The following is a 27914-nucleotide window of genomic DNA, read 5'->3' on the forward strand; positions in this document are numbered from 1 at the left end:
CCACTATTTACATTAATACCCCCCTTTGTTTTTACACTCTCTGTTTATTAACTATGCTAAGGGATTGTAAAAGTAAGCATTTCACCTGTTATATTCGGCGCATGTGACATAAAATTTGATTTACTTGATTTGATAACAAGTTAACGCAAGCCACTTACGATTCCCTACATTACAGTTTCTTGTCATTCTTGCTAGGAATCTGGCCATACAGAATCACAACAACAGGCAGACTTCTGCCCCATGGAACGCGCACATTGTTTTCGTCACGTTGTCAGCCAACCCATTTATAGGAATCTTAGTGAGCATTTAGCAGATACTTCTTTTTAACCTGAAAAAGGACAACATCTAAATGTTTTGCACCGAAAACAGTCAAATATATGAAAATCGGACTTAAGTGCCTGTTGTAATACATACATCTTGAAGGATTTGACGAATATCCTCTTTGTTATATCAAATTGTTTGAATGTGCACCAATATGCTCAATGGGATGATCTGCGCTCCATTTACATTTACATTTAAGTCATTTAGCAGACGCTCTTATCCATTGACTCCTTTACTGCATCTACAGTTGAATTCGGAAATTTACATACACCTTTGCCAAATACAGTTAAACTCAGTTTTTCACAATTCCTGACATTTAATCCCGGAAAGAATTCCCTGTTTTAGGTCGGTTAGGATCACCACTTTATTTTAAGAATGTGAAATAGTAGAGAGAATTATTTATTTCAGATTTGATTTCTTTCCTCACATTCCCAGTGGGTCAGAAGTTTACATACACTCAATTAGTATTTGGTAGCATTGTCTTTAAAATGTTTAACTTGGATGAAACGTTTTGGGTTGACTTCCACAAGCTTCACAGCTCCTGACAGAGCTGGTGTAAGTGAGTCAGGTTTGTAGGCCTCCATGCTCACACATGCTTTTTCAGTTCTGCACACACATTTTCAAACCCTAGTCTGGTTTTATTTTGTGGCGGTTTTGGAGCAGTGGCTTCTTCTTTGCTGTGCAGCCTTTCAGGTTATGTTGATATAGGACTCGTTTTACTGTGGATATAGATACTTTTGTACCTATTTCCTCCAGCATCTTCACAAGGTTCTTTGCTGTTGTCCTGTGATTGATTTACACTTTTTGCACCAACGTACGTTCATCTCTAGGAGACAGAATGCGTTTCCTTCCTGAGCGATATGACGGCTGCGTGGTCCCATGGTGTTCATGCTTGCTTACTATTGTTTGTACAGATGAACATGGTATCTTCAGGCGTTTGGAAAATGCTCCCATGGATGAACCAGACTTGTGGAGGTCTACAATCTTTTTTCTGAGGTCTTGGCTGATTTCTTTTGATTTTCCTATGATGTCAAGCAAAGAGGTCCTGAGTTTGAAGGTTGGCCTTGAAATACATCCACAGGTACACCTCCAATTGACTCAAATGATGTCAATTAGCCTATCAGAAGCTTCTAAAGCCATGACATAATTTTCTGGAATTTTCCAAGGCACAGTCAACTTAGTGTATGTAAACCTCTGACCCACTGGAATTGTGATACAGTGAATTATAATTGAAATAATCTGTGTAAACATTCTTTTGAAAAATTACTTGTGATATAATCACTCACACCTAACCGACTTGCCAAAACTATTGTTTGTTAACAAGAAATGTGTGGAGTTGTTGAAAAACAAGTTTTAATGTCTCTAACCTAAGTGTATGTAAACTTCCGACTTCAACTGCTTGTATCATATCTTTGGTAATTTATGATTGTATATACAGTCGTGGCCAAAAGTTTTTGACACATTAATTACTACAAAGTTTTCTGCTTCAGTGTCTTTAGATATTTTTGTCAGATGTTATTGTGGAATACTGAAGTATATGATGCAAAGAGTCAATATTTATATTGTTGACCCTTCTTTTTCAAGACCTCTGCAATCTGCCCTGGCATGCTGTCAATTAACTTCTGGGCCACATCCTGACTGATGGCAGCCCCTTCTTGCATAATCAATGCTTGGAGTTTTTCAGAATTTGTTGGTTTTTGTTTGTCCATCCTCCTTTTGAGGATTGACCACAAGATCTCAATGGGATTAAGGTCTGGGGAGTTTCCTGGCCATGGACCCAAAATATTGATGTTTTGTTCCCGAGCCACTTAGTTATCACTTTTGCCTTATGGCAAGGTGCTCCATCGAACCCATCCAGATTAAGGAAGACTTCAGAAGAATTACAACTGTTGCTCTTGAGTCCACCTTTATCCAGAAGCTGGACGAATATACACCAAAACTATTGGACTTGTTTAAGACAAAAGGAGGTGCTGTAAAGGAGGACAAAGCAGAAGTTCTGTATGGGGTATTCACAGTAACACTTTCACAATAGTATATAGGTTGTACTATGTATTTATTTGGCGGTATTAAATGCAATTATTTGTATAACATCATATTACAATGCAACACCAGCCAGGAAAGAAGAGACAGTCTAATCCGTGGCCTGATCATATACCTCGGTGAGAGGGTTGAAGAACTTATCACAGAATACAAGGTAAAGGTTTTTGTTTTTGTATCCTTGTTTATCTCTAAATGAGATCTTCCCTCTCTCTCCTCTCAAGTTGCACAGCTAATCAAGTAGCCTAGTCTGTTATTTCTTATTTTTTTCACTCCGGATGCTGACGACACCATGATCCGAGAGAACCTTGTTCAGCATGTGATGAAGGTGTTCACTGTGAAGGATCTGTACCAGAATATAGAGCATGGGATCTGCACCAGAATATAGAGCATGGGATCTGCATCGAAGGAGCAGAGGTCCTGGCTGGTATTCGCAGTGTTACACAGTCATGTACCTTGCTTATGGGCCTCATCTATGGCTTAAATCTAAAGTACCCCAAAGAACTGAAGTATACCTTTGAGGTGTTCCAAAAACTATTCTTGGAACTTGTGATCTCAGGACCTCCCCACGCGTCCAAGCTCTAAAGATGAAGTTACTTGTTTTCAGAGATATCTAAAGATGCCTATGAGAACTCTCAAAGGGCCACTCACAAACTGTGGTCTAAACCCTACTCAGTAAGCTGAAAAGCTAGTTGCTAGGTGGTATAGGAGCTACAGTTCACATTATGCTCTTTGTCAGGTGAAGTCATAAAAGACATTGTCAATTCCTGTTTAAAAAAACAGCTTTGTTTTAAAACTTAGTCCATATGCACTAGTGGACAGTTCCCGCTCAGCCCAGTCAAAACTGTTCGCTGCTCTGGCCCCCCAATGGTGGAACAAACTCCCTCACGACGCCAGGACAGCGGAGTCAATCACCACCTTCCGGAGACACCTGAAACCCCACCTCTTTAAGGAATACCTAGGATAGGATAAGTAATCCTTCTCCACCCCCCCCCACCAATTTGTAAGTCGCTCTGGATAAGAGCGTCTGCTAAATGACTTAAATGTAAATGTAAATGACAGAGGACTGATGGTAGCGCTCACCTTGTCTTCTCCGGACAAGCTTTTTTTCCGGATGCTCCAAACAATCGGAAAGGGGATTTTTCAGAGAAAATGACAGTCCCCAGCAGTCCAATCCCTGTACCTTTTTCAGAATATCAGTCTGTCCCTGATGTTTTTCCTGGAGAGAAGTGGCTTCTTTGCGGCCCTTCTTGACACCAGGCCATCCTCCAAAAGTCTTCGCCTAACTGTGCGTGCAGATGTACTCATGCTGCCATTCCTGAGCAAGCTCTGTACTGGTGGTGCCCCGATCCCGCAGCTGAATGAACTTTAGGAAACGGTCCTGGTGCTTGCTGGACTTTCTTGGGCACCCTGAAGCCTTCTTCACAATAATTGAACCGCTCTCCTTGAAGTTTTTGATAATTCGATAATTGGTTGATTTAGGTGCAATCTTACTGGCAGCAATATCCTTGCCTGTGAAGCCCTTTTTGCACAAAGCAATGATGACGGCATGTGTTTCCTTGCAGGTAACCATGGTTTACAGAGGAAGAACAATGATTCCAAGCACCACCCTCCTTTTGAAGCTTCCAGTCTGTTATTCAAACTCAATCAGCATGACAGTGTGATCTCCAGCCTTGTCCTCGTCAACACTCACACCTGTGTTAACGAGAGAATCACTGACATGATGTGTGGCAGGGCTGAAATGCAGTGGAAATGTTTGTTGGGGATTCAGTTCATTTGCATGGCAAAGAGGGACTTTGCAATTGATCTGATCACTCTTCATAACATTCTGGAGTATATGCAAATTGCCATCATACAAACTGAGGCAGCAGACTTTGTTAAAATTAATATTTGTGTCATTCTCAAAACCTTTGGCCACGACTGTACGTATAATATGTATTTTAAATTGTAGTATGCATTGTTTATATACGTCTCCATATTGTTCATGAGTGTCTAAGAGAGAGAAAATATCCTAATTGATGAAAAAAGCATCTAATTAACAATGGCATAACCTCTGCGCCTCGTCCAACTATTTACTTTTTCACAACTGCCACTAGTTTGACACCAAAACATTGACAACAAATACATAGTGACATCGTAAAACAAATGTGTAAAACAATGTGAACGATTTAAGCAACAAAATATTATGACCCCATCACTGAAAGAAAAGATAACAATGTCCATAAGCATTATTTGAACAGAGTGCAGAATTCCAGGCACTAAATCAGACTGGTGGAATAAGAACATCAGTGATGATGTTCACTTCTACACAGAAAGTCATACAAAATTATTGCCGGATGATTTTCAGAACTTCATAATACCTTTCTGATGGATTTTAGTCATTTCAAACTAATCTTCCTTCATATTGAAATACGGCCAAAAGTACTGTCAGACTGATTTGTTAATAGACAATCATCGGCCCAATTAATAAAGTAAACATTGGCTGTTGATTACATCCCTTTTTTTACATGGTGTTTTATATTGAAATGGGGTCGTGGGACCAAAAAGTTTGGTAGCCCCTGCTCTACGGGGGCGTATCAAAGTTCCAGAGTTGGATCTCTGCTGCTTTTAGAGTTAGGATCCAATTTATTAACATTACCAACAGAGTAAATGGTTTCAGGTTTCTCCACTAAAAAAATGAGAGAGGTGGTTCGCCACATTGTGGACTGGTTTTGCCACTATGTAAGAAAAAGAAGAGAAAAAAATACAATTTTTGTTGTCATCGTATTTATTTGTTATCATACAAGGCAACATGTTTCTTTAGATTGCTAGAAATGGCAGTTACTGGTGTTCAAAAAAATATTGAGTCCAAAGGGGCACTGTCCACCTCCGGGCCTACCCCCGGCCATACTCAGCAGCACCACCTTCTTAAAAAATCACCCTCTGCTGGTGATTTGCAGGGTGTCCAGTGATACAAGTAAAAGGAGGGCTATAATTGGTTTTATTGCCTTCTATGCCAATTTCTCCATATAAAATGGGCCATAACTTTAAAACTCGCTGATATCCCACTCTGAAACTTTGATATGCCAGTAGAGTTTATTTTGTTCAACAATATATTGAAAAATGTGCCAAATCAATAGACAAATATTTTCAATAATAGGGATGTTTACATTTAACCGTTAATTGTTTAGACAGCAAAAATACATTTGACCGGTGATGCTTATCAGTATAGGTTAATTTGCATAATTTTGTGGAATTTTATTTTTCACACGCGCACAGCATACAGTCTAGTTTGAGGAGCGGAATAGCCTACCACCTGTCAGACAGTGAAAGTATCTCCTCAAAAAGCCTGTAGGCTACTGGAGTGAAACCTGGTGGCCACGATTAAAAATGAGCTATTTTTATTCATAAATCTCTTCTCGTAAAGCACGCCTCCCATTCTCCATTCGGATGCATAGGCTATAGCCTTCCTACCGTTGACTATCTGTTAGTCATCCACCAGTGCAGTGTTTAATTTGAACAGGATCCGGCACCTCTCAAATTTGACTTTGTTTGTTCCTGCACCCATTTGTCCAGATCCGGTACCTTTCGCAGCATGATTTATTAATTATTTCGCTATTCGCACTGTAGACATTCTAATAATAGCGAACAGCATTAAATAAAGTTGCCTCCTCGTTATTTCTCCCACCCACCAGAAAGACCATCATGTAAAAGCGTGGTGATCCTTCTATGTAATCATCCTATCCTGCCACACTGATTCCAGACCTACTCTCTTATTTGTACATAGAGGTTATGGGAAGTGCCAATGGGGTAAGTAACTGATCTTGACACAGATCTTGGTAGTGGTGGTCAGCTAGTGAAGAGGTCCCTACGTAATCATGTCACGTAGCTTAGTCTAGTCGTCTCCCTACTGAATTTGAATCGTGGGAAAGCCAAGTAAAAAATGTACATTTTTCAAGTCTAAAAATCCAGAGAAAGATGGTGAATCCAGAAGGCTTCTTAACAGCTTCTACCCCCAAGCCATAAGACTGCTGAACAATCTTTTTTTACACTGTTGCCACTCGCTGTTTTTTACTGTGCATAGCATAGTCACTTTACCCCTACTTACATGTACAGTACCAGTGAAAGGTTTGGACACACCTTCTCATTCCAGGGTTTTTCTTTATTTTTTTCAATTTTCTACTTTGTAGAATAAAAGTAAAGACATCAAAACTATAAAATAAAACATTTGGAATCATGTAGTAACCAAAAATGTGTTGAACAAATCAACATTTATTTTATATTAGAGATTCATCAAAGTAGCCACCCTTTGCCAGCCACATGCCAGCAAACACATCTGTAAATAAAGTAAGCATCACTATGACCTTCTAGTTTCCTATTCCCATAATTTACCACATTCTATCCCACTTTACCAGGCGTTTGTGGACAAGGTGGAGGCCACAGAGATGCCCCTCCTGGAGACCAAGCTGTCAGAGTCCAAGACCCGTCTGTGTTTCCTAGTGGACTATGTCACCTTCTCCCCTCTGGACATGCGCCTCAACCGGCAGACCTTCCAGTGGCACACACGAATGCCCTCCATCTTCGAGGAGCACCGGCAGATCACCAGGGAGAAGACAGAGCAGTACCAGGGTGGCCTTAAGGTCAGTTTGACAGCAGAGGGAGGGAGAGTGAAAGTTAAAAAATCAAAAACATATTGGGTGTATTCATTAGTGCTCATTGTAGTAAAACACTGCAACTGAAAACAAAAATTAGTGTTTATTATTGGACCAGGTCCAGGTAGTCCCTCCCTGTTTCATTCTGTTTTCGTCAGTTTGGTGCCTGATGAACATGACCCTGATAATCTGTCTAAGCCACTCTTGAAAGTTAACAGTACACCAAACCCTCACAATAACCTAAAACAACCAATTATCCTCCACCTCACATCAATGACATACAGTACTTTGTATTAAAATGACCTTGCAACAACACTCCAGCATAAATCACTACAGATCACCATTAATTTAAAAAGTTGTCATGTCCAGACCATTTATTAACTCTATTTATTCAGGGTAGCCCAATTGAGACCACAGTCTCATTCCCAATGGTGCCCTGAGTACAAACATTGTCTCACAAACAGGAAGAAAAATGTACCTTACAAATAAAACCAGAAGAATATAAATAACCACAAGGCACAACCTCAACACCACAATGTCAACAAATAAACCACTACCATCAATCGAAACAACTGCAATCCTCTATTCATTCAACACCGAGTCCTAAACTCCCCAAGTGGCACCAGGGAAGAAGATGCAAGGAATTTAGTAGGTTATTCCAACAATGTTGGCACTAAAAGTAAAGGAGGATTTACCTAAATTAGTCAAGACCCGAGGGACCTCAAGAGCTCATTCTTGTATCCGTTAGCAACACAATAGGTAAATTGGAAGCTTGTGTAGAAGAGCTTTGTAAACAAAAAAATTATAATTAAGTGATCTTTGGGACTTTAATGAGGACCAGCAAACCTTTTGATACAGGATGCAGTGGTTAGTATTAAAACTGTAACCTGTGATAAAGCGAAGGGCACTACCGTAAACAGCATCCAAAGTTTTAGGAGTAGTGGCTGCTGCAAACTGGTAAATGGTGTCACCATAGTCAAGAACTGTCAGGAAAGTTGACTGTACAATCTGCTTCCTGCTATTTAGGGTGAGGCAAGATCTATGTAAGAAAAAAAAGAAGACTTTAAATCTTTGCTTTTCAACTTGGTCAGTCATATATATTATGTTTAAACATTAAGTCTGTCAATCCATGCCCAGATATTTATAGGTGAGAACCCGATCGATGGGAGAACCATCCAATTAATAAATACAGTATGTTGTCCATCTGGATTGTTTTGTGAGAGTTAGAGAGCAACCATATATTTAGACTTGCCCACTTTAAGTACAAGTCCACTGACTCACCTACTTTGATAGTGCATACGCACAATTATCTCCAAATGTGTATCTCTCCCACTGTATTTCCTCTTTAGCTGCGGTGTGAGAGGTTTGTGGAGGAGCTAGAGAGCTATGCCAAGCAGGCGGAGGAGTTTGTGACCTTCGGGGACCTGTCCGAGCTCAGCAAGTACCTGAAAAAGGCACAGACCCTTAACTCCAAACTGGACACCGCCATGGAGAAGGTGAGGAGGATTGGGAACCTCAGCTTTTCGCCATGGCTCTATGCAATTAGCATGCTTGCTGAAAGGGGTTGATCTGAAAATAACAGTGGACAATAAAATATTATTGTTCTTCTCTGAAATTACTGTAGAGGGCAGCAGAGACAGTGTAATAAAGTGATGATGTGTGTTTGTGTTTACATATGGTGTGCAGGTTCAGTATCTCCAATAACACACACCCTCATGTATTTAAAAAAACTGTTTCACACTGAGTAATTTCTTTGAAAATTAATTAATGATGGCTTTCTTATGTTACCACTGTAATTGCCCATGGCAGTCCACTTTGCCTTGACAGCTCTGTCTCCACCTCCCTTCCCCCTACAGATCGAAGGCTTCAACCAGGAGGAAGAGGCCTTCAACTGGCCCGTGTCCCAGTACCCACAGCGCAAGAAGGTCCAGGACCGCCTGCTCCCCTTCCTCCGCCTCTACGAAACGGCTGCAGAGTTCCAGAACCAGCACCATAAATGGGTTCACGGGCCACTGTCCGCGGTCAACCCAGACAAGGTCGAGGGCGATGTGGGCAACTATTGGCGTGCCCTTTACAAGCTGGAGAAGGGTTTCGGGGATACGCCCAAGGCTCTGCACATTGCTAGCCGTGTTAAGGCAGAGGTGGAGGCCTTTAAGGAGCACATCCCCCTCGTACAGGTATGTAGCGATTGATTGAAAATCTTTGCACTTGAAAACTTAATCTAATACCTGCCTCAGACCACTCATAGAACAGCTAAGTGTGTCGTTAATGCTTTTTTTGCCCACCAGCGGCACTTAAACACAGAAGATCTCCTCTAAACTTATTATCCGTCTCACTGTGACCGCCGATAACTTCTGAACAAAGTTGACTACGATTACAAAGTTGCCAATATCTTTGCAATTGATACAAACAAGCAATGTATAAAATTATGATTCAAATGAAAACCAAGGTGAGTGCATTCAAATATACACTGTGTACAAAATATTAGGAACACCTTCCTAATGTTGAGTTGCACCCACTTTTTCCCTTAGAACATCCTCAATTTGTCGGATGTCTAAAGGTTGAATCCAATGCTTCCCAGAGTTGCGTCAAGATGGCTGGATGTCCTTTGGGTGGTGGACCATTCTTATTTTTTGGGGGGGTGGATCAGCTTTAATATTGCGGCTTCCATCATTGTAATTGGCTGCATCATTTCCAACCCCCCCATAAATATTTTGTTGTTGTAAATATGTATATTAATTTAAAGATATATATTTTTTAAATATATTTTCCTTGTTTATTGTTTTCCCCTAACCATACCACCCCTCCCCTAATTGGGGTAAACTAATGGACAACAATACATAGGCTTCCACTTCTAGCTTATCCATACTACATACATTTCACGGACAGTATATTTTACATCAGATATCTTTTGTTTGTTTTTGGTGGACCATTCTTGATACACACGGTAAACTGTTGAGCATGAAAAACCCAGTAACGTTGCAGTTCTTGAAAAACTCAAACCAGTGCACCTGGCACCTACTACCATACCCCGTTCAAAGGCAGCTCTGTTTATAGCTTCTAAGCAACTTTGCAGTATTTGTTTTTTGTATTGTTATTTCTTTCATCATTAGTGCCCCAGAACGTTTTTTGTGTTTTATGTGTTATTACATACAACCTGAAAGATCCTTTATTCATACCCCCAAGGCAATTGAACTTGTCCCAGAGGCTGCTCCAAGACGCCACCGGCAGAGAAGAGGTATTCAGAGTGAACTTCTAGTCTGACTCAGGAGGAATGCACACCATCCACCGCTTCCGAGTATATTACTCGCTAAGGTTCAATCTCTTAGCAATAAAGTCTACCAGCTCAGGGTGAGGATCTCCTTCCATAGAGACATCAGGGACTGTATCATGCTCTGTTTCACGGAATCATGGCTCTCTCCGGATATACTGTCCCCGTCCATATAGCCAGCTGGGTTCTCAGTACATGCTGGCTATATCATGCAGATAAGAATGAACTCTCCAGGAAGAAGAAAGGTGGAGATCTATGTTTCACAATTAACTACTCATGGTGTGATTGTGGTAACGTACAGGAACTCAAGTCGTTTTGTTCACCCATCCTAGAATATCTCACAATCAAATGCTGACTGTATTACCTCTCAACTGAATTCTCTTCGGTTATCATCACATCCATGTATATTCCTCCTCAAGCGGATACCACGATGGCCCTCAAGGAACTACACTTGACTTTGTGCAAACTGGAAACCGCATATCCTGAGGCTGCATTTATTGTAGCTGGGAACTTTAACAAATTAAATCTGAGGTAAACGCTGACGAGGTTCTATCAACACATTGCTTGTAGTACTCGCGCATCAACAACTCGACCATTGTTACTCTCCCTTCCAGGGAGGCTACAAGGACCTCCTCCGTCATCTCTTCGGCAAATCAGATAACGACTCCATTCTCCCTTCCTATAGGCAGAAACTCAAACAGGACGTTCCTGTGCTAAGGTCTATTCAATGCTGGTCTGACAAATCGTAATCCATGCTTCAAGATCGTTTTGCGTTTGTGTGTGTGTGTATTAAGGATAAACATAATACTTTACTGAGAAATGGTAACGGAAGGCTCACAGTAACACTGGGAAAACAACAAACACCAATTCTCAAACTCACTCAGGAGACCAACGCACGCAATTCAAGCTTAAGCAAAAATCAACAGAAAACACACCTCTTTTAGGGAAATCATATTGAGTAAATAGGACACACCTGACTGTCATTAATGTCTCTAGGATGGTCTCTGCTGCCCTCTGGTGACAGGTGGAGCCATGACACTGACGGAGTGGTGCAAGGTATATTATCTCTCCCTCAACATTAACAAAATTAAGGAGCTGATTGTGGACTTCAGGAAACAGCAGAGGGAGTACGCCCCAATCCATGCTTCAAGATTGTTTTGATCATGTGGACTGGGATATGTTCCGGGTTGCCTATGAGAATAACATTGACGTATACACTGACACACAGACTGAGTTCATCAGGAAGTGTATAAGGGATGTTGTTCCCACTGTGACTATTATAACCTACCCAAAACAAAAAACATGGATCGATGGCAGCATTCGCGGAAAACTCAAAGCATGAATAACTGAATTTAACCACGGCAAGGTGACTGGGTCGTATGGTTGAATACAAACACTGCAGTTATGCCCTCCATAAGGCAATCAAACAAGTACAGAGACAAAGTGGAGTTGCATATCAATGGCTCAGACACAAGACGTATATGACAGGGAGTCTAGAAAATCACGGATTACAAAGGGAAAACCAGCTACCAGCTAAAACCAGGACACTGACGTCTTGCTCCCTGACAAGCTAAACACCTTCTTCGCCTGCTTTGAGGATAACACAGTGCCATCGACGCGGGCTGCTCTCAAGGACTGTGGGCTCTCGTTCTCCGTTGTCAACATGAGTACGTCATTTAAGCATGTTATCCCTTGCAAGTTTTCCGGCCCAGACAACATCCTTAGCCGCGTCCTCAGAGCAGGTGCAGACTAGCTGGCTGGAGTGTTTACAGACATATTCAATCTCTCCCTATCCCAGTCTGTTGTGCCCACTTGCTTTAAGATGTCCACCATTACTCCTGTACCCACGAAAGCAAAGGTAACTGAACTAAATGACGATCACCCCGTAGCACCCACTTCTATCTTCATTAATTGCTTTGCGAGGCTAGTTAAGAATCATATCACCTCAACCTTACCTAACACCTAGACCCACTTCAATTTGCATATCGTCTCAATAGATCCACGGACGAACCAATTGCCTTCGTACTCCTCTATCCCATCTGGACAAGAGGACTAACCCTGCACCTTAGAGGCTGCTGCCCTATGTACATATGTACATGGAATCACTTTAATAATAGAACACTGGTCACTTTAATAAAGTTTACATAGCGTTATACTAATTTCATATGTATATACAGGGTTCTAGTCAATGCCACCCTATTAAACTACTGCTGTATATATACTATTCTATCCTACGTATTCTACAGATATACTAAACATTCTATCCGCATACCGTCCATAATGTCTATACATCCCATCACACGCACATACAGTGTCTTCAGAAAGTATTTCAGACCCCTTGACTTTTTCCACATTTTGTTATATTACAGCCTTATTCTAAAATGGACTTTAAAAAATCATCAGCAATCTACAAACAATACCCCATAATGACAAAGCAAAAACTGGTTTTTAGACATTTTTGCAAATGTATTTAACAAAAATAACTGATACTTTATTTACATTAGCATTCAGACCCTTTGCTATGAGACTCGAAATTGAGCTCAGGTGCATCCTGTTTCCATTGATCATCCTTGAGATGTTTCTACAACTCGATTGGAGTCCACCTTTGGTAAATTCAATTGATTGGACATGATTTGGAAAGGCACACAACTGCCTATTTAAGGTCCCACAGTTACCAGTGCATGTAAGAGCAAAAACCAAGTCATGAGATCGAAAGAATTGTCCATAGAGCACCGAGACAGGATTGTGTCAAGCCACAGACCTGGGGAAGGGTACCAAAAGATGTCTGAAGCATTGAAGGTCCAGAAGAACACAGTGGCCTCCTTCATTCTTAAATGGAAGGAGTTTGGAACCACCAATTCTCTTCCCAGTGTTGGCTGCCTGGCCAAACTGACCATCGGGGGAGAAGGGCCTTGTTCAGGGAGGTAACCAAGGACCCGATGGTCACTTTGACAGAGCTCTAGAGTTCCTTTTAGGAGATGGGAGAATCTTCCAGAAGGACAACCATCTCCAAATTTGAGAGAGTGAACGGATGATCTCTGCATGTGTAGTTCCCACTGAAGCATGGAGAAGATGTGACCGTTGTGGGGTTCCTTTGCTGGTGACACTGACAGTGATTTATTTAGATTTCAAGGCACACTTAACCAGCATCTATACCACAGCATTCTGCAGCGATACGCCATCCCATCTGGTTTGCGCTGAGTGGGACTATCATTTGTTTTTCAACAGGACAATGACCCAACACACCTCCAGGCTGTTTAAGGGCTATTTGACCAAGAAAGAGAATGATGGAGTGCTGCATCAGACGACATGTCCCCCACAATCACCCAACCTCAACCCAATGGAGATGGTTTGGGATGAGTTGAAAAAGCAGCCAACAAGTGCTCAGCATAACTCCTTCAAGACTGTTGGAAAAGCATTCCAGGTGAAGCTGGTTGAGAGAATTTCAAGAGTGTGCAAAACTGTCAAGGCAAAGCATGGCTACTTTGAATAATCTAAAATTGTAAATATATTTTGATTTGTTTAACACTTTTTAGGTTACAACATGATTCCAACATGATTCCATATGTGTTATTTCATAGTTTTGATCTCTACTATTATTTTACAATGTAGAAAAGTCCAAACTTTTGACTGGGTTTGTATATTTATTTTATTTAACCTTTTATTTAACCAGGCAATTCAGTTATGAACACATTACCTGTCAAAGGGCAAAGGCCTCCTGCGGGGACGGGGGCTGGGATTTAAAATAAAAAAAATATATAGGACAAAACACACATCATGATATATACACTCCGGACTCCGATATTGCTCATCCTAACATTTATATATTTTTTATTATTTTACTTTTAGCCTAAGTTCCATCGCTATCGGGAAACAGGGCCCTTTCACATCACACCGACCCTCATGATTTATGCACTGATTTACTATTATTCTGTCTATTACTGACACTGGATTAATTGATTGTATTCATGTAGCACTTTCCACTAGATCTCAAACAACTTTTACCTTGTATTGTAGCGACCAACTCATGTCACCCACACTAGTCTTTTACAGCTAGTTCAAGAGTATAAGTAGTTCAACAGTATAAGAATTACCATCATACATTTCCCAGTAATATGAGGATACAGTACACAATACAACAACATGTTGCTGTGTAACCCTAGGTGCTGTGTAACCCAAGGCTCATTGACCCCACACTTAGCCAAGACACTGCATACTGGATGCTTCCCAAATGGCAACCTATTCCCTATGTAGTGCACTACTACTGTAGCTATGGGCTCTGGTCAATTCGGATGTAGGCACAGTATATGACACAAGAGACTAACAATAAACCAAATCCCCTCCAACTAAGGTGCTGTGTAACCCGGGGCTACGTGACCGCCACTGGAACACCATGTCGGAGGTGGTGGGCTTCCCGCTGCGTCCAGCCGAGGAAGGTGCCTGCGTGGCCCGCTTTATTCCACTGCGCCTGGAGGCCCACCTGGCCAGCTTCGAGGGTGTCAGCGAAGCGGCCAGCAAGGAGCACTCGCTGGAAAAGGCCATGGAGAAGATGGCCCTGGAGTGGGGCGACATGGACTTTGCCCTGCTGCCCTACCGCGAGACTGGCACGTCCATCCTGTCATCGGTGGACGAAGTGCAGATGCTGCTGGACGACCACATTGTCAAGACTCAGACCATGCGGGGCTCGCCCTTCATCAAGCCCTTTGAGGCTGAGATCAGGTGAGAAGGGGACGGTATAAAATTAGGTGAGCAGGTGAGGAGTTTAAATTACAGTTAAAAAATACTGTGCATTTTGTACAATATTTTCCAATTGAATCGTACACATATGGCAGTACACAGTACTTGTCTGGGTCATATTCATTTGGCACTAAACGGTAGAACATTTACTGAAACCGGAAATTTCAATAAGAAGTGCTTGTTTTTGTTTTCTGTATAATTGTTTATTTTTGGGGGGGATACTGTGTGCACACTGAATATTCTCCCAATTACCACCTTTATTGACAACGATGGAGAAATTAATACATTTGATTTTTAATATGAATAAAGGCCCTTCATAAACCCTGTGTCTTTTAGGAATATTTCAACCCACCCTCTTAGGTCGACCCGGGACGCATGCGTCCCATCTAGACATCTGGAAATGCAAATGTGCTACGCTAAATGCTAATGGCACTCGTTAAAACTCAAACGTTCATTAAAACACACATGCAGGGTACTGAATTAAAGCTACACTCGTTGTGAATCCAGCCAACAAGTCAGATTTTTAAAATGCTTTTCGGCGAAAGCATGAGAAGCTATTATCTGATAGCATGCAACACCCCAAAAGACCCGCAGGGACATAAACAAAATAATTAGCATAGTCGGCGCTACACAAAACGCAGAAATAAAATATAAAACATTCATTTCCTTTGACCATCTTCTTTGTTGGCACTCCTAGATAAACATAAACATCACTATTGGGTCTTTTTTTCCCGATTAAATCGGTCCATATATAGCCTAGATATCGATCTATGAAGACTGTGATCAAGGAAAAAACAGCGTTTTATAACGCAGCGTCATTTTTTTAAATTAAAAAAGTCGACGATAAACTTTCACAAAACACTTCGAAATACTTTTGTAATGCAACTTTAGGTATTAGTAAACGTTAATAATCTATCAAATTGATCACGGGGCGATGTACATTCAATAGCTCCACGTCTTGAAATCATGTTCAGAAATTTCTACTCCAAAACATCCTGTCGGAGACCGGAAGAAATGGGCTGTCTCTTGTTCGTTTGACCAAGAAACAAAGCCCAGGCAATTGACAAGACTGGTGACATCGTGTGGAAGCTATAGGAATTGCAATCTCGGCTCCAGGTAATTTGGTTTCCATTCAACAATACATGCAAGTGGCGCATTGATCATTTTTTCCAGTTTTCAGTGATCAGTTTTTCAGTGATCAGTTTTTCTTCCGCTTTTCGATGAAACACAGGCTCTGTTATAGTCACAGCCGTGATTTAACCAGTTTTAGAAACGTCAGTGTTTTCTATCCACACATACTAATCATATGCATATACTATATTCCTGGCATGAGTAGCAGGATGCTGAAATGTTGCGCGATGTTTAACAGAATGTTCGAAAAAGTAGGGGGTAGGATTAACAGGTTAATCCCAACATTGCTTCCAAGTTTCACCATCATTGTAAAGGCCTCGTTATTTTGGTGCTTTGGCAAAGTAATTTCTGAAGACTATTATTTATATTCATGTGATTAGTGATGTATTTACGTTTGTCCCTCATTTTAAGGCCAACCCCGTTAAGCAAACAATATACCCCTTCAAAATAATGGACCATTCCACCAAGTTAAATTATTCACATCAGGAGACATTGTTTGGGGCCTCTGAATAGCATAGAAGTCTTCTCTCTCTTTTTGGTCTATTAACAATTGTTTTATCATCTTTGACTGAGATGCTCGAGCTCAACACGTCAAGCCTGTTCGATCAATTCACTTTACGAAACCTGGAATTTGATTAAACTTTCATTATGTGTGGAACATATGTATAATTACTAATTTCATGAATACCTTGTAGTCCCATGCTCTTCACCATATGAGGAGTAATGGCCGATTTTCACCTAAAACCTCAACCCTGTAAATTGTCAACCTTGTTAGAGGCCCAATGTTAACTTTATTAGTTTGATATTAAATGTGAGTTTATTTGTACAAGGGATACTTGATCAATGAGAACATTTTGGATTTATCTCAAACATGCTTTTAAATAATAGTTAGGTAGTTAGCTACATAAGTGTCCGTAACAGGGTTGACAGACAGTGTGGTACAATGCAGATAAAATGCTCTTAGTTCATAGGATATTAATCCCTGAGGTGTTTTTCCATAGACTAAACATATCCTTCATGCAACTGAATGTTGAAAGAACAAATATTTGACAGTTTACTTCTTAAAAGTTTACATGCCCAAAATGCACCCATTTCGTGGAACAACCCAACTGTTGTCAAGGTCCTAACATACGCCATTACTTTTTCCACATTTTGTTATGTTAGTCTGAATTTAAAATGTATTAAATTGAGATTTTGTGTCACTGGCCTACACACAGTACCCCATAATGTCAACATGGAATTATGTTTTTAGAAAGGTTTACAAATTAAACAAAATGAAAAGCTTAAATGTTATGGCGAGCCTAAATAAGTTCAGGAGTAAACATTTGCTTAACAAGTCACATAATGGACTCAATAATAATGTTTAACATAATTTTTGAAAGACGTCCTCATCTCTGTACCCCACACATACAATTAGCTTTAAGGTCACTTAGTCGAGCAGTGCATTTCTAACACATATTCAACCACAAAGACCAGGGAGCTTTTCCAATGCCTAGCAAAGAAGGGCATCTATTGGTAGATGGGTAAAAAAAATATATATATATATATTCCCAACTCAGTTGTAGGAGAGGAAGGAATCCACTCATGTATTTCACAATGAGGCCAATGGTGACATTAAAACAGTTACAGAGGTTAATGGCTGTGATAGGAGAGAACTGAGGATGGATTAATAACATTGTAGTTACTCTAACCTAAGTGACAAAGTGAAAAGAAGGAAGCTTGTACAGAATACAAATATTTCAAAACATGCATCCTGTTTGCAAAATGAACTAAAGTTAAACTGCAAAAAGTGTGGTAAAGAAATTAACTTTATGCCCTGAATACAAAGTGTTATGTTTGGGGCAAATCCAACACCTCACTGAGTACCACTCTTCATAATTTCCAGCATGGTAGTGGCTCCATCATGTTATGGGTATGCTTATCATCAGCAAGGACCAGGACGTTTTTTTAGGATAACAAGAAAAGGAATAAGCACAGGCAAAATCCTAGAGGAAAACCTGGTTCTGTCTGCTTTCCAAAACACACTGGGAGATAAATTCATCTTTCAGCAGGACAATAGCCAAAAACATAAGGCCAAATATACACTGGAGTTGCTTACCAAGACAACATTGAATGTTCCTGAGTGGCCTAGTTACAGTTTTGACTTAAATTGACTTGAAAATCTATGGCATGACTGGAAAATGACTGTGTTGCAATGGTCAACAACCAACTTGACAGAGCTTGAAGAATTTTAAAATGAATAATGTGCAAATATTGTACAATCCAGGTGTACAAAGCTCTTAGAGACTTGCCTAGAAAGACTCGCTGTAATCGCTCCAAAAGGTGATTCTAACATATATTGTCTCATGGGTGTGAATACTTATGTAAGTTAGATATTTCCATATTTCACTTTCAATAAATGTGTTAACATGTTTTCACTTTGTCATTATGGGGTGTTGGTGCATGATGCGACTCGATTGATTATTTGAAAAAAAGTTGCATGAAAGGCATGAGCTCTTCTTTGTTTCTTGAACAGGCTGCACACACTTCATCAGTCTCTCATTCACAATTTGACAAGCACTTGATAATGCCTCTAATATCCCGGCAGAATCCCCCTAGTGTGTCCGTAATGGTCCCTAAACAAATCCATGCCTTTAGTGGCTGTTGTACTCTTGGGCTGAATTTAATAATCAGAATTCCCTTCTCCCGGCTGCATGTTCCGAAGCACCTCTCACTCACATGGCTCTCTGAGATATATCTCAATTCTTATTAGCCAATGCCCGTCATTTGATTGGGTTATTCTCACAGGCATCTATTTCAGCTCTGAAGTAGGCTACAAGTGAACACAGACACATCGGTGTCTGTCTTCCCGAGGCGCATATTGAAGATGCTAGAAGAACTGTCTACTTTTACTTTTCATCAGCCAAAAAGATGAGTAGGCCTAATGAACAGCAAAAGCACTAGCCAAGTCAATCTACCATCCCCCATAGTACAATAATTGAACTATTCTATTCTGTGCGATAAATCAATATTCTAAACATTGTCTGGAACAGTTGTGGGTTGCGATAGATCCCAAATGAAGACAACCACTCTCATCAATTTTTTTTTTAAAGGAATGAGGCTTATGCAATCGATCAGAACATTTATCTTAAAATGTTGATAAACTATTAGGCTATTTTTCACATTGTAAGCGCAGCGATGCTCACACGGGAGTAGACTATAAGCGGGAATGTTCCGAAATGCAATCAATTAACGGGAAAACACCATTCTCAAAAGTGACCACAAATGCGATTATGGATGTAATGCTTTATTATAAAGGTGCATTTTTATGCTGAAAATAATCTTCCCCAAGCTTGAAATTCACGCGCTGCCTGTGTATGCCAGTTAGGCAGGCTTTACAGCGGCTGTAAAGCAGATTAATGTGCTTAATTTTAATAAGTTATTTGGCCACTTGAGTTGTAATACGAACCTTATCAAAAACATATAGGCCAATGGGCTAGGCTACATGAGGGGGTTTGAAAATGCTGCAAAAAAAGGCATGCACTGTTTCTTTGCTTACTGTGATAATATATAATTCAATATAATTCACAAATGATAGGCTAATATTGTCACTCATCAAACTATTCTTGATTTTATTTTGTCTTTACATATACTAAATAAATATGTATGAAATTAATTTTGATTTAGAATGGACCATTATCATGCACCGGTCTCAGAACAGGGGGAAAAACTTGGAAGATTATTAGTTTCCATGACTAAACGGTCACATAGAATTTGACTGCAGTCATGACTCATGACTGCTGGTGTGGCGGTAATACGGTCACTGTAACAGCACTAGGTATGAATACTTTACTGACTTTATTGTCCGTATGGGGACATTTTGTGGCAGTGTCATGTACACGTTTAAAGTGGCGTTTAAATACAGTAGAAACCAAATTGACAGTATAACAGCTAGAGTACATACTAATAAAAAGAGGCTAGCCTGCTGGCCTTACTGAGTCGATAGGAACATTAGCCTGAGCTGTTTAGGAGGGATATCACACCTAGCACAAATTATTGTGTAGTTCCTGTGTTTCCTGCTGGGGGGTGCCCTATAGCTGCACCCAGAGGGGAGTAGCTCAAAGTCCGGGTACAGGGGGTGGCTTGTGTCTCAAATAATTTTGTGAGCTTTGCTGGGGGGCCCTGACCTTAAAGGTCTGTTTGATTCCCAATACCTTACTTGCTGTGATGATAATCCTTCTCAGCATATTTTTCTGACTGACAGTGGAATTACCAAACCAACAAACAATTCAAAAAGTTAAAATACTCTCAATGAAAGATTTGTAAAACAGAGTCGGAATAGTAAAGTCAACATTAAAATATCCCAACTATTAGTATACAAGATGTACAGGAGTGGGCATAAAACACATCCGTGTGGGGAGCCTATGTTGGTGGTGCGTATGTCCGAGACGTGGGGACCCACCTTGACCTGCTGTGACCTCTGCCTCAGGAAGTCCAACAGCCACAAAACCAGCCCCCCCATCTACGAAGTCCCTTACATGCTGACTAGACCAGGCACGTGCATGCGCAATCGCATGCATGTTGATTTTGTCCATTCCCAACAGGACTGGTGGAATTATGTCACACGTGCAGCTAACAGACATATAGAAATGTCTGCTCTACCCAAAATTACAACCAACTAATTGCAGAATTACCACAAAAATGGAAGAGGCAATTGGAAGGGGGAACAAGTAAGGAACATGTCTGTCGGCCCTGCATTAAAGACCAAAAATGGTTAAGGAAAAATGTGATAAGTAAAAATACATACAATTTTCATTTAAGGACCAAAAAATGTACAGCTGTGTCATATAAATTGCAAAACAGTTGGGAAGAGATTTTCGATGGTTTATGAATTGACACGCAAAACGACACAGGATACAAAACTTCAAATTTTCCATTTAAAATTATTATAAAAAATTCTTGCAACCAATAGAATGTAATGTATATAGGGGATACAATCTTCCCAGCTCTGCGTATTGTTTTGTGAGGAGGAAAGTCATTAGATCATTTATTTTGATACTGTCCATACGTAGCATGTTTTTGGTCACAGGTCCAGGAATGCCTGAAGTCGGAAGTTTGCAAACAGATAGGTTGCAAGTTAGTTTTTCAACCACTCCACAAATGTCTTGTAAACAAACTAAAGTTTTGGCAAGTCGGTTAGGACATCTACTTCGAGCATGACACAAGTCATTTTTTCAACAATTGTTTACAGACAGATTATTTCACTTATAATTCACTGTATCAGAATTCCAGTGGGTCAGAAGTTTACATACATTAGTTTACTGTGCCTTTAAACAGCTTAGAATATTCCAGAAAATGTCACGGCTTTAGAAACTTCTGATAAATTATGTCAATTAGCCTGAGTCAATTGGAGGTGTACCTCTGGATGTATTTCAAAGCCTACCTTCAAACTCAGTACCTCTTTGCTTGACATCATGGGAAAATGAAAAGAAATTAGCCAAGACCTCAGATTTGTTTTTTGTCCTCCACAAGTCTGGTTCATCCTTGGGAACAATTTCCAAAAGCCTGAATGTACCATGTTCATCTGTACAAACAATAGTACGCAATTATTAACACCATGGGACCACGCAGCCATCATACCGCTCAGGAAGGAGACGCGTTCTGTTTCCTAGAGATGAACGTACTTTGGTGTGAAAAGTGAAAATCAATCCCAGAACAGCAGCAAAGGACCTTGTGAAGATGTTGGAGGAAACAGGTTCAAAGTTTCTATATCCACAGTAAAACAAGTCCTCTATCGACATAACCTGAAAGGCCGCTCAGCAAGGAAGAAGCCACTGCTCCAAAACCGCCACTAAAAAGCCAGACTACAGTTTGCAACTCCACATAGGGACAAAGATTGTACTTTTTGGAGAAATGTCCTCTGGTCTGATGAAACAAAAATAGAACTGTTTGGCCATAATGACCATCGTTATGTTTGGAGGAAAAAGGGGGTGGCTTGCAAGCCAAAGAACACCATCCCAACCGTGAAGCATCATGTTGGGGTGCTTTGCTGCAGGAGGGACTGGTGCACTTCACAAAATAGATGGCATCATGAGGAAAATGGCTTAAGGACAACAAAGTCAAGGTATTGGAGTGGCCATCACAAAGCCCTGACCTCAATCCCATAGAAAATGTGTGTGCAGAACTGAAAAAGCGTGTGCGAGCATGGAGTCCTACAAAACTGACTCACTTACACCAGCTCTGTCAGGAGGAATGTGCCACAATTCACCAACTTATTGTGGGAAGCTTGTTGAAGGCTACCCAAAACATTTGACCCAAGTTAAACAATTTAAAGGCAATGCTACCAAATACTAAACTTCTGTCCCACTGGGAATGTGATGAAATAAATAAAAGTTGAAATTGAAATCATAAATCAATTTTTAGTTGGATTAAATGTCAGGACTTGTTGAAAACTGCATTTAAATGTATTTGACTTCAACTGTAAATGTCACAAGTCCTCAACTGGCAGCTTAATGAACTAGTACCCGCAAAACACCAGTCTCGACGTCAACAGTGAAGAGGCGACCCCGGGATACTGGCCTTCTAGAGTTACGAAGAAAAAGCTATATCTCAGACTGGCCAATAAAAAGAAAAGATTAAGATGGGCAAAAGTACACAGACACTGGATAGAGATATTACTTTTTCTTTTCAACTCTGCCTAGAAGGCCAGCATCCATAATTGAAAAAGTGATTTCTAATGATCAATTAGCCTTTTAAAATAGTAAACTTGGATTAGCTAACACAAGGTGCCATTGGAACACAGGAGTGATGGTTGCCTATAATGGACCTCTGTATGCCTATATAGATATTCCATAAAACATCTGCCATATTCCAGCTACAATACTCATTTACAACATTAACAATGTCTACACTGTATTTCTGATCAATTTGATGTTATTTTAATGGTCAAAAAAATTGCTTTTCTTTCACAAACAAGTACATTTCTGAACGACCCCAAACTTTTGAACGATAGTGTAAATGTATATTGGTATGTGTATGTATATACATATATTTATCCCCAAAATATATGGGGGATTGGAAATTATGCAGACAATTACATTGATGGGAGCAACAATCTAACCGCAATATTAAAGCTGATCTACCCTCTTAAAAAAAAGAACAGAGCTGCTGTCCTCAAATACCTCCCACATAGTACAGTCAAAACACCCTTGGAGATGAGTGATACTATTGTCGTTCCAGATCTGGACAGTTTTAACTGTAGGTTTCTCCCTCTCCAGGAGCTGACAGTAGGTTGGCTGGAGGTAGACAACATTGTGGTCTGATGTTTATAGGAAGGTCTGGTGGTGGCAGGGAAATCATTTGGTATTGTCTCATTGCACAAATCAAGAGTCTTATTTTTCGTAGCGTGACATTTCACATACAGGTGGTACGTGCGCGGGACCTTGTGCAAAGTGCAGTTAAAATACCCTAAAATAAATTTGGGTGCGTCGGGGAAAATGGATTCCAGTGTTTTGTGACGGATTATAGTTCATATTTGATGCCTTTGTTATATTAGCTTTTCATTGAATAAACACAACGGTAACAAACAATTGGGGGAACTCATGGGGCAGATAGTAGGGTTGCAGTGACTTAAAAGCAGTTCAATGTCAGAGGTACAGAGTCTCTCTCTTACCAGGATCGATTTACACCACTGGTCCCTGACAAGCAGGCAGGCACCCCCTCCGTGATGTTTCCCTGTGATGGTCAGATCACGGTCCGCTCTGACCAGTGTGAACCCGGCCGCCTCACTTCCCTGTCCAGGACTCTGTCATCCAGCCAAGTCTCAGTAAACACCAGCAAACAGGCCTCCCGGTATCCATGTTGCTGCTGACAGCAGCGCATCCTCTTTCCCCCTCAGTGACTGGGCATTGATCAGCAAGGTGGTGTGTAAGGGAAGTTTGTTCTTCATTTTTTAAAGTCTATGTCTGATTCCCCCGCGTTTTCCGCTTTTGCATTTGGGTTTGTAATCCACTCGCAGACAATAGGAGATTAGATGGGCCATTGGGATATCCATTGCATTTGTGTGTGAGTTGCATTGTAGTATGATCTCTTTACCGTGTTGGATTCCGCTGTGAGCAGCGTTTTCAAAACATAATCCGTTTGTAGAGGGTATGTACACGATCAACAAGATCAGTCTAACACCCCGTCACTGTAAAGCAATCATTGACAGATGGTTTATAAACAAAGTGTAAAAACAACAAAGAACACCACACCAAACGTCACACACACTGCTGGATGCAACAGCCGTGCCCCCAGAGCCTTGACACACTGTACTTATGACACCTTCAAATGGACTAACGTGCTTTAATTTCTAAACGGTAAAACAGATATGAAAATACCCTCAAATAAAAGGTAACCTTCTGTACTTTCACCAAATATAAAACATTGGATCTCAAATCCCAAATAATTATTTGATATGGTGTGCCCTAATGAATATGACCCTGATGTATTAATTCACCCATCCATCCATCCCCAGGGACTGGGAAGGCAAGCTTCTGCTTCTGCAGGAGATCCTGGACGAGTGGCTGAAGGTGCAGTCCACCTGGCTCTACCTAGAGCCCATATTCAGCTCCCCAGACATCATGGCCCAAATGCCAGAGGAGGGACGCCGCTTCACTGCCGTCGACAAGACCTGGAGGGATACCATGAAGCATGTCTCTCTGGTAAGTAGTAACAAACACACACTCATACATCAGTTATTAAAGGATTGAATTTATAGTGTTTTTCCAGTTGGCACATAATGTAAGGCGGGTAACTCAATTTAGACTACAGACATATGAATTCAGGGCCCTTGGTACCCTGATCTGTGCCTACATGGGTGTGGGTTTACCTGTTTTGGACTTTTGACTGTCTAAAGAACTAAAGCTATGTGATGGTGGCCTCGGATACAGCGTGTTTGTATATCAATTTGCCCAGGCAAAATATATAGACATTTCTGTGCATGTGCAGGATTTGACTTTTTAATTAGCTGAGTGCCGACTCTGCTGCCTGCGTAGCTGCTGTGCTGAGTGTTCCACTGCTGCTCCCCTTCCTTTATCGCCTTTGTCTAGTCACTGGTGTAGCCTAAAAACTTCATGTTGTACACAAAACTGTTCTATTGCATTCCATGCTTCAGTAAGCATACACACAATTTCATGTTATTTTTCATTTAAAAAAGGAGGGAGTAGGCTACGTGCAGTTATTTACATGTTTTACACAAAATACATTATCAACATGTTTGTACAAACGTTGTTGTCAGTATTGCAAACATAAGCACGACACAAACAGGCAGTCTAGCAATTTCATGTTCTTCTTAGCTGCTTAATTACGTACAGCTATGATATCGGCATATCGTGCCTTCAGAAATGATTCCAATCCCTCTACTTTTTCCACATTGTTTGTGTAACAAAGTGGGATTAAAATAGATTTAATTTTCATTTTTTAACAACAATCTACACAAAATACTTTGTCAAAGTGGAAGAAAAATGTGATTTTGATTCAGATTAGTATTCAACCCCCCTGAGTCAATACATGTTGTAATCGCTGTCAAAGGTGATTCTAACTGTATATCCAGGTTTGCAAAGTTTAAGAGTTTTGCAAACCTGGATTGTACAATTTACAATTCTTCAAGCTCTGTGAAGTTGGTTGTTGATCATTGCCTGCCATAGATTTTCATGCCGATTTAAGTCAAAACTGTGTCTGCGTTTAGCTCTATTCCTTTTAATATTATCCTAAAATCTCCAGTGTATATTTGGCCTTGTGTTTAGGCGATTGTCCTGCTAAAAAGTGAATTTGTCTCCCAGTGTCTGTTGGAAAGCAGACTGAACCAGGGTTTCCTCTAGGATTTTGCCTGTGATTAGCTCTATTCCTTTTCTTTTTATCCCACAAAACTGCCTAGTCCTTACTGATGACAAGCATGCCCATAACATGATGCAGTCACCATCATGCTTGAAAATAGTGTGACTCTGTGATGTGTTGTGTTAGATTTGCCCCAAACATTACACTTTGTATTCAAGACATGAAGTTAATTTATTTGCCACATTTTTTTTATTTTTTACTTTTGTGCCTTAATGCAAACAGGATGCATGTTTTCAAAGATGTTTTATTCTGTACAGGCTTCCTTCTTTTCACTCATTTAACTCAGTATTGTGGAGTAACTACAGTGTAATTCGTCCATCAGTTTTCTCCACAGCCATTTAACTCTAACTGGTTTAAAATCACCATTGGCCTAATTGTGAAATCCCTGAGTGGTTTCCTTCCTCTCCATCAACTGTGTTAGAAGGACGCTTGTATCTTTTTAGTGACTGGGTGTATTGATACACCATCCAAAGTGTAAGTAATTAATAGCTCATAAGGATATTCAGTTTTTGCTTTTTTAAATGTTTAGCCATCTACCAATAGGTGCCCTTCTTTGCTAGTCATTGGAAAACCTCCCTGGTCTTTGTCGTTGAATCTGTGCTTGAAATTCACTGCTCGACTCAGGGACCTTACAGATAATTGTATGTGTGTGGGAAAGAGATGGCGTAGTCATTCAAAATCATGTTAAACACCATTATTGCAGAGAGTCCATGTAAATAGGGCTGTTGTGCCGACCATATTACCTCCACACCGGCGATCAACGTTCATGAAGGCAGTCAAATTCCACGTGACCGTTTAGTCATGGTAATTAGACTTCTCCAAGCTCTGATGCTGCTGATGGTAATTAGTAGCCTACCAAACTTGCTAACTGCCTTGTATAGGCTATGCAATTGCTCAAGAAAACAGAGTGATGGCCTCTACTAAAAAGTGGAGAATCAGCTTTCTATTGGCTAGACCTACTATATTTATTTTCAAATGTCCTAATATTAAGCACATTGCTTATCTTTACAACTGGAGTACAGCCTACCTGGCTGGCAAGACAATAAACCATGGGGAAATCATCTTTCATTCACTATTTAAGTGCATAGATTACATGTATTTTTCCCGCTGCCCCTGCTTTGCTACAGGTGCCTGATAATGGTCCATTCTAAATCAAAACACATTTCACACACATATTATTTAGTATATGTAAAGACAATATTAAATCAAGAATAGTCTGATGGGTGACAATATTAGCCTATCACTTGTGAATTATATATTATCACTTGTGAATGATGCCTAGCATAAGAAACAATGCCTTTTTCCCCCAGCTTTTTCAAATCATAGTCCCACACCTCATCTAGCCTAGCCCATAGTCATAAATGTCTAGGTTTATATATGTCTAGGTTTGTATTACAACTAAAGTGACCAAATAGCTTCTTAAAATTAAGCAAATTAATACACTTTACAATGGGTGTTGAGCCTAACTGGCATACATAAGCAGCGTGTGAGTTTCAAGTTTGGGGAAGATAATTTTCACCATAAAAACGTACCTTTATAATAAAAGCGTTACATGCATAATTGCAGCTCCGTTCACTTTTGATAATGGGGTTTTCTTCTATTGGAACATTCGCGCTTATAGCTTACTACCATGTGCGCTTATAATATGAATAAACATCTTAAGAGAAACGTTCTGATCTGTTCCGTCAGCCACATTGCGTAAAAAAGTTTTTTTAATGCTAGTGGTTTTAATAATTTGGGATCTATCACATCCCACAACTGTCCCAGACTATGTTTTGAATACGTATTTCTCGCACAGAAAATAATAGGTCAAACTTTGTACCATGGAGGATAGTAGATTGACATAGGCTAGTGCTTTTGCTGTTTGTTAGACCTACTCATCTTGTTGGCTGACGAAATGTAAAGGTGGACAGTTCTTCCAATATCTTCAA

General features: G+C 40.3%; 1 protein-coding gene across 1 annotated transcript in view; it reads left to right on the forward strand.

The window, feature by feature from the left end:
* The window catches only part of dnah7 (dynein, axonemal, heavy chain 7), a 224626-nt gene that overhangs the window by 17861 nt on the left and 178851 nt on the right, over window positions 1-27914 (forward strand). The window contains 5 exon segments of the mRNA XM_046362668.1: window positions 6753-6977; window positions 8339-8485; window positions 8846-9166; window positions 14612-14979; window positions 24623-24809. Coding sequence (XP_046218624.1) covers window positions 6753-6977; window positions 8339-8485; window positions 8846-9166; window positions 14612-14979; window positions 24623-24809 — 1248 coding nt within the window.

The sequence above is a fragment of the Oncorhynchus gorbuscha genome, linkage group LG09, assembly GCF_021184085.1.
Source record: "Oncorhynchus gorbuscha isolate QuinsamMale2020 ecotype Even-year linkage group LG09, OgorEven_v1.0, whole genome shotgun sequence".
Taxonomy (NCBI): domain Eukaryota; kingdom Metazoa; phylum Chordata; class Actinopteri; order Salmoniformes; family Salmonidae; genus Oncorhynchus; species Oncorhynchus gorbuscha.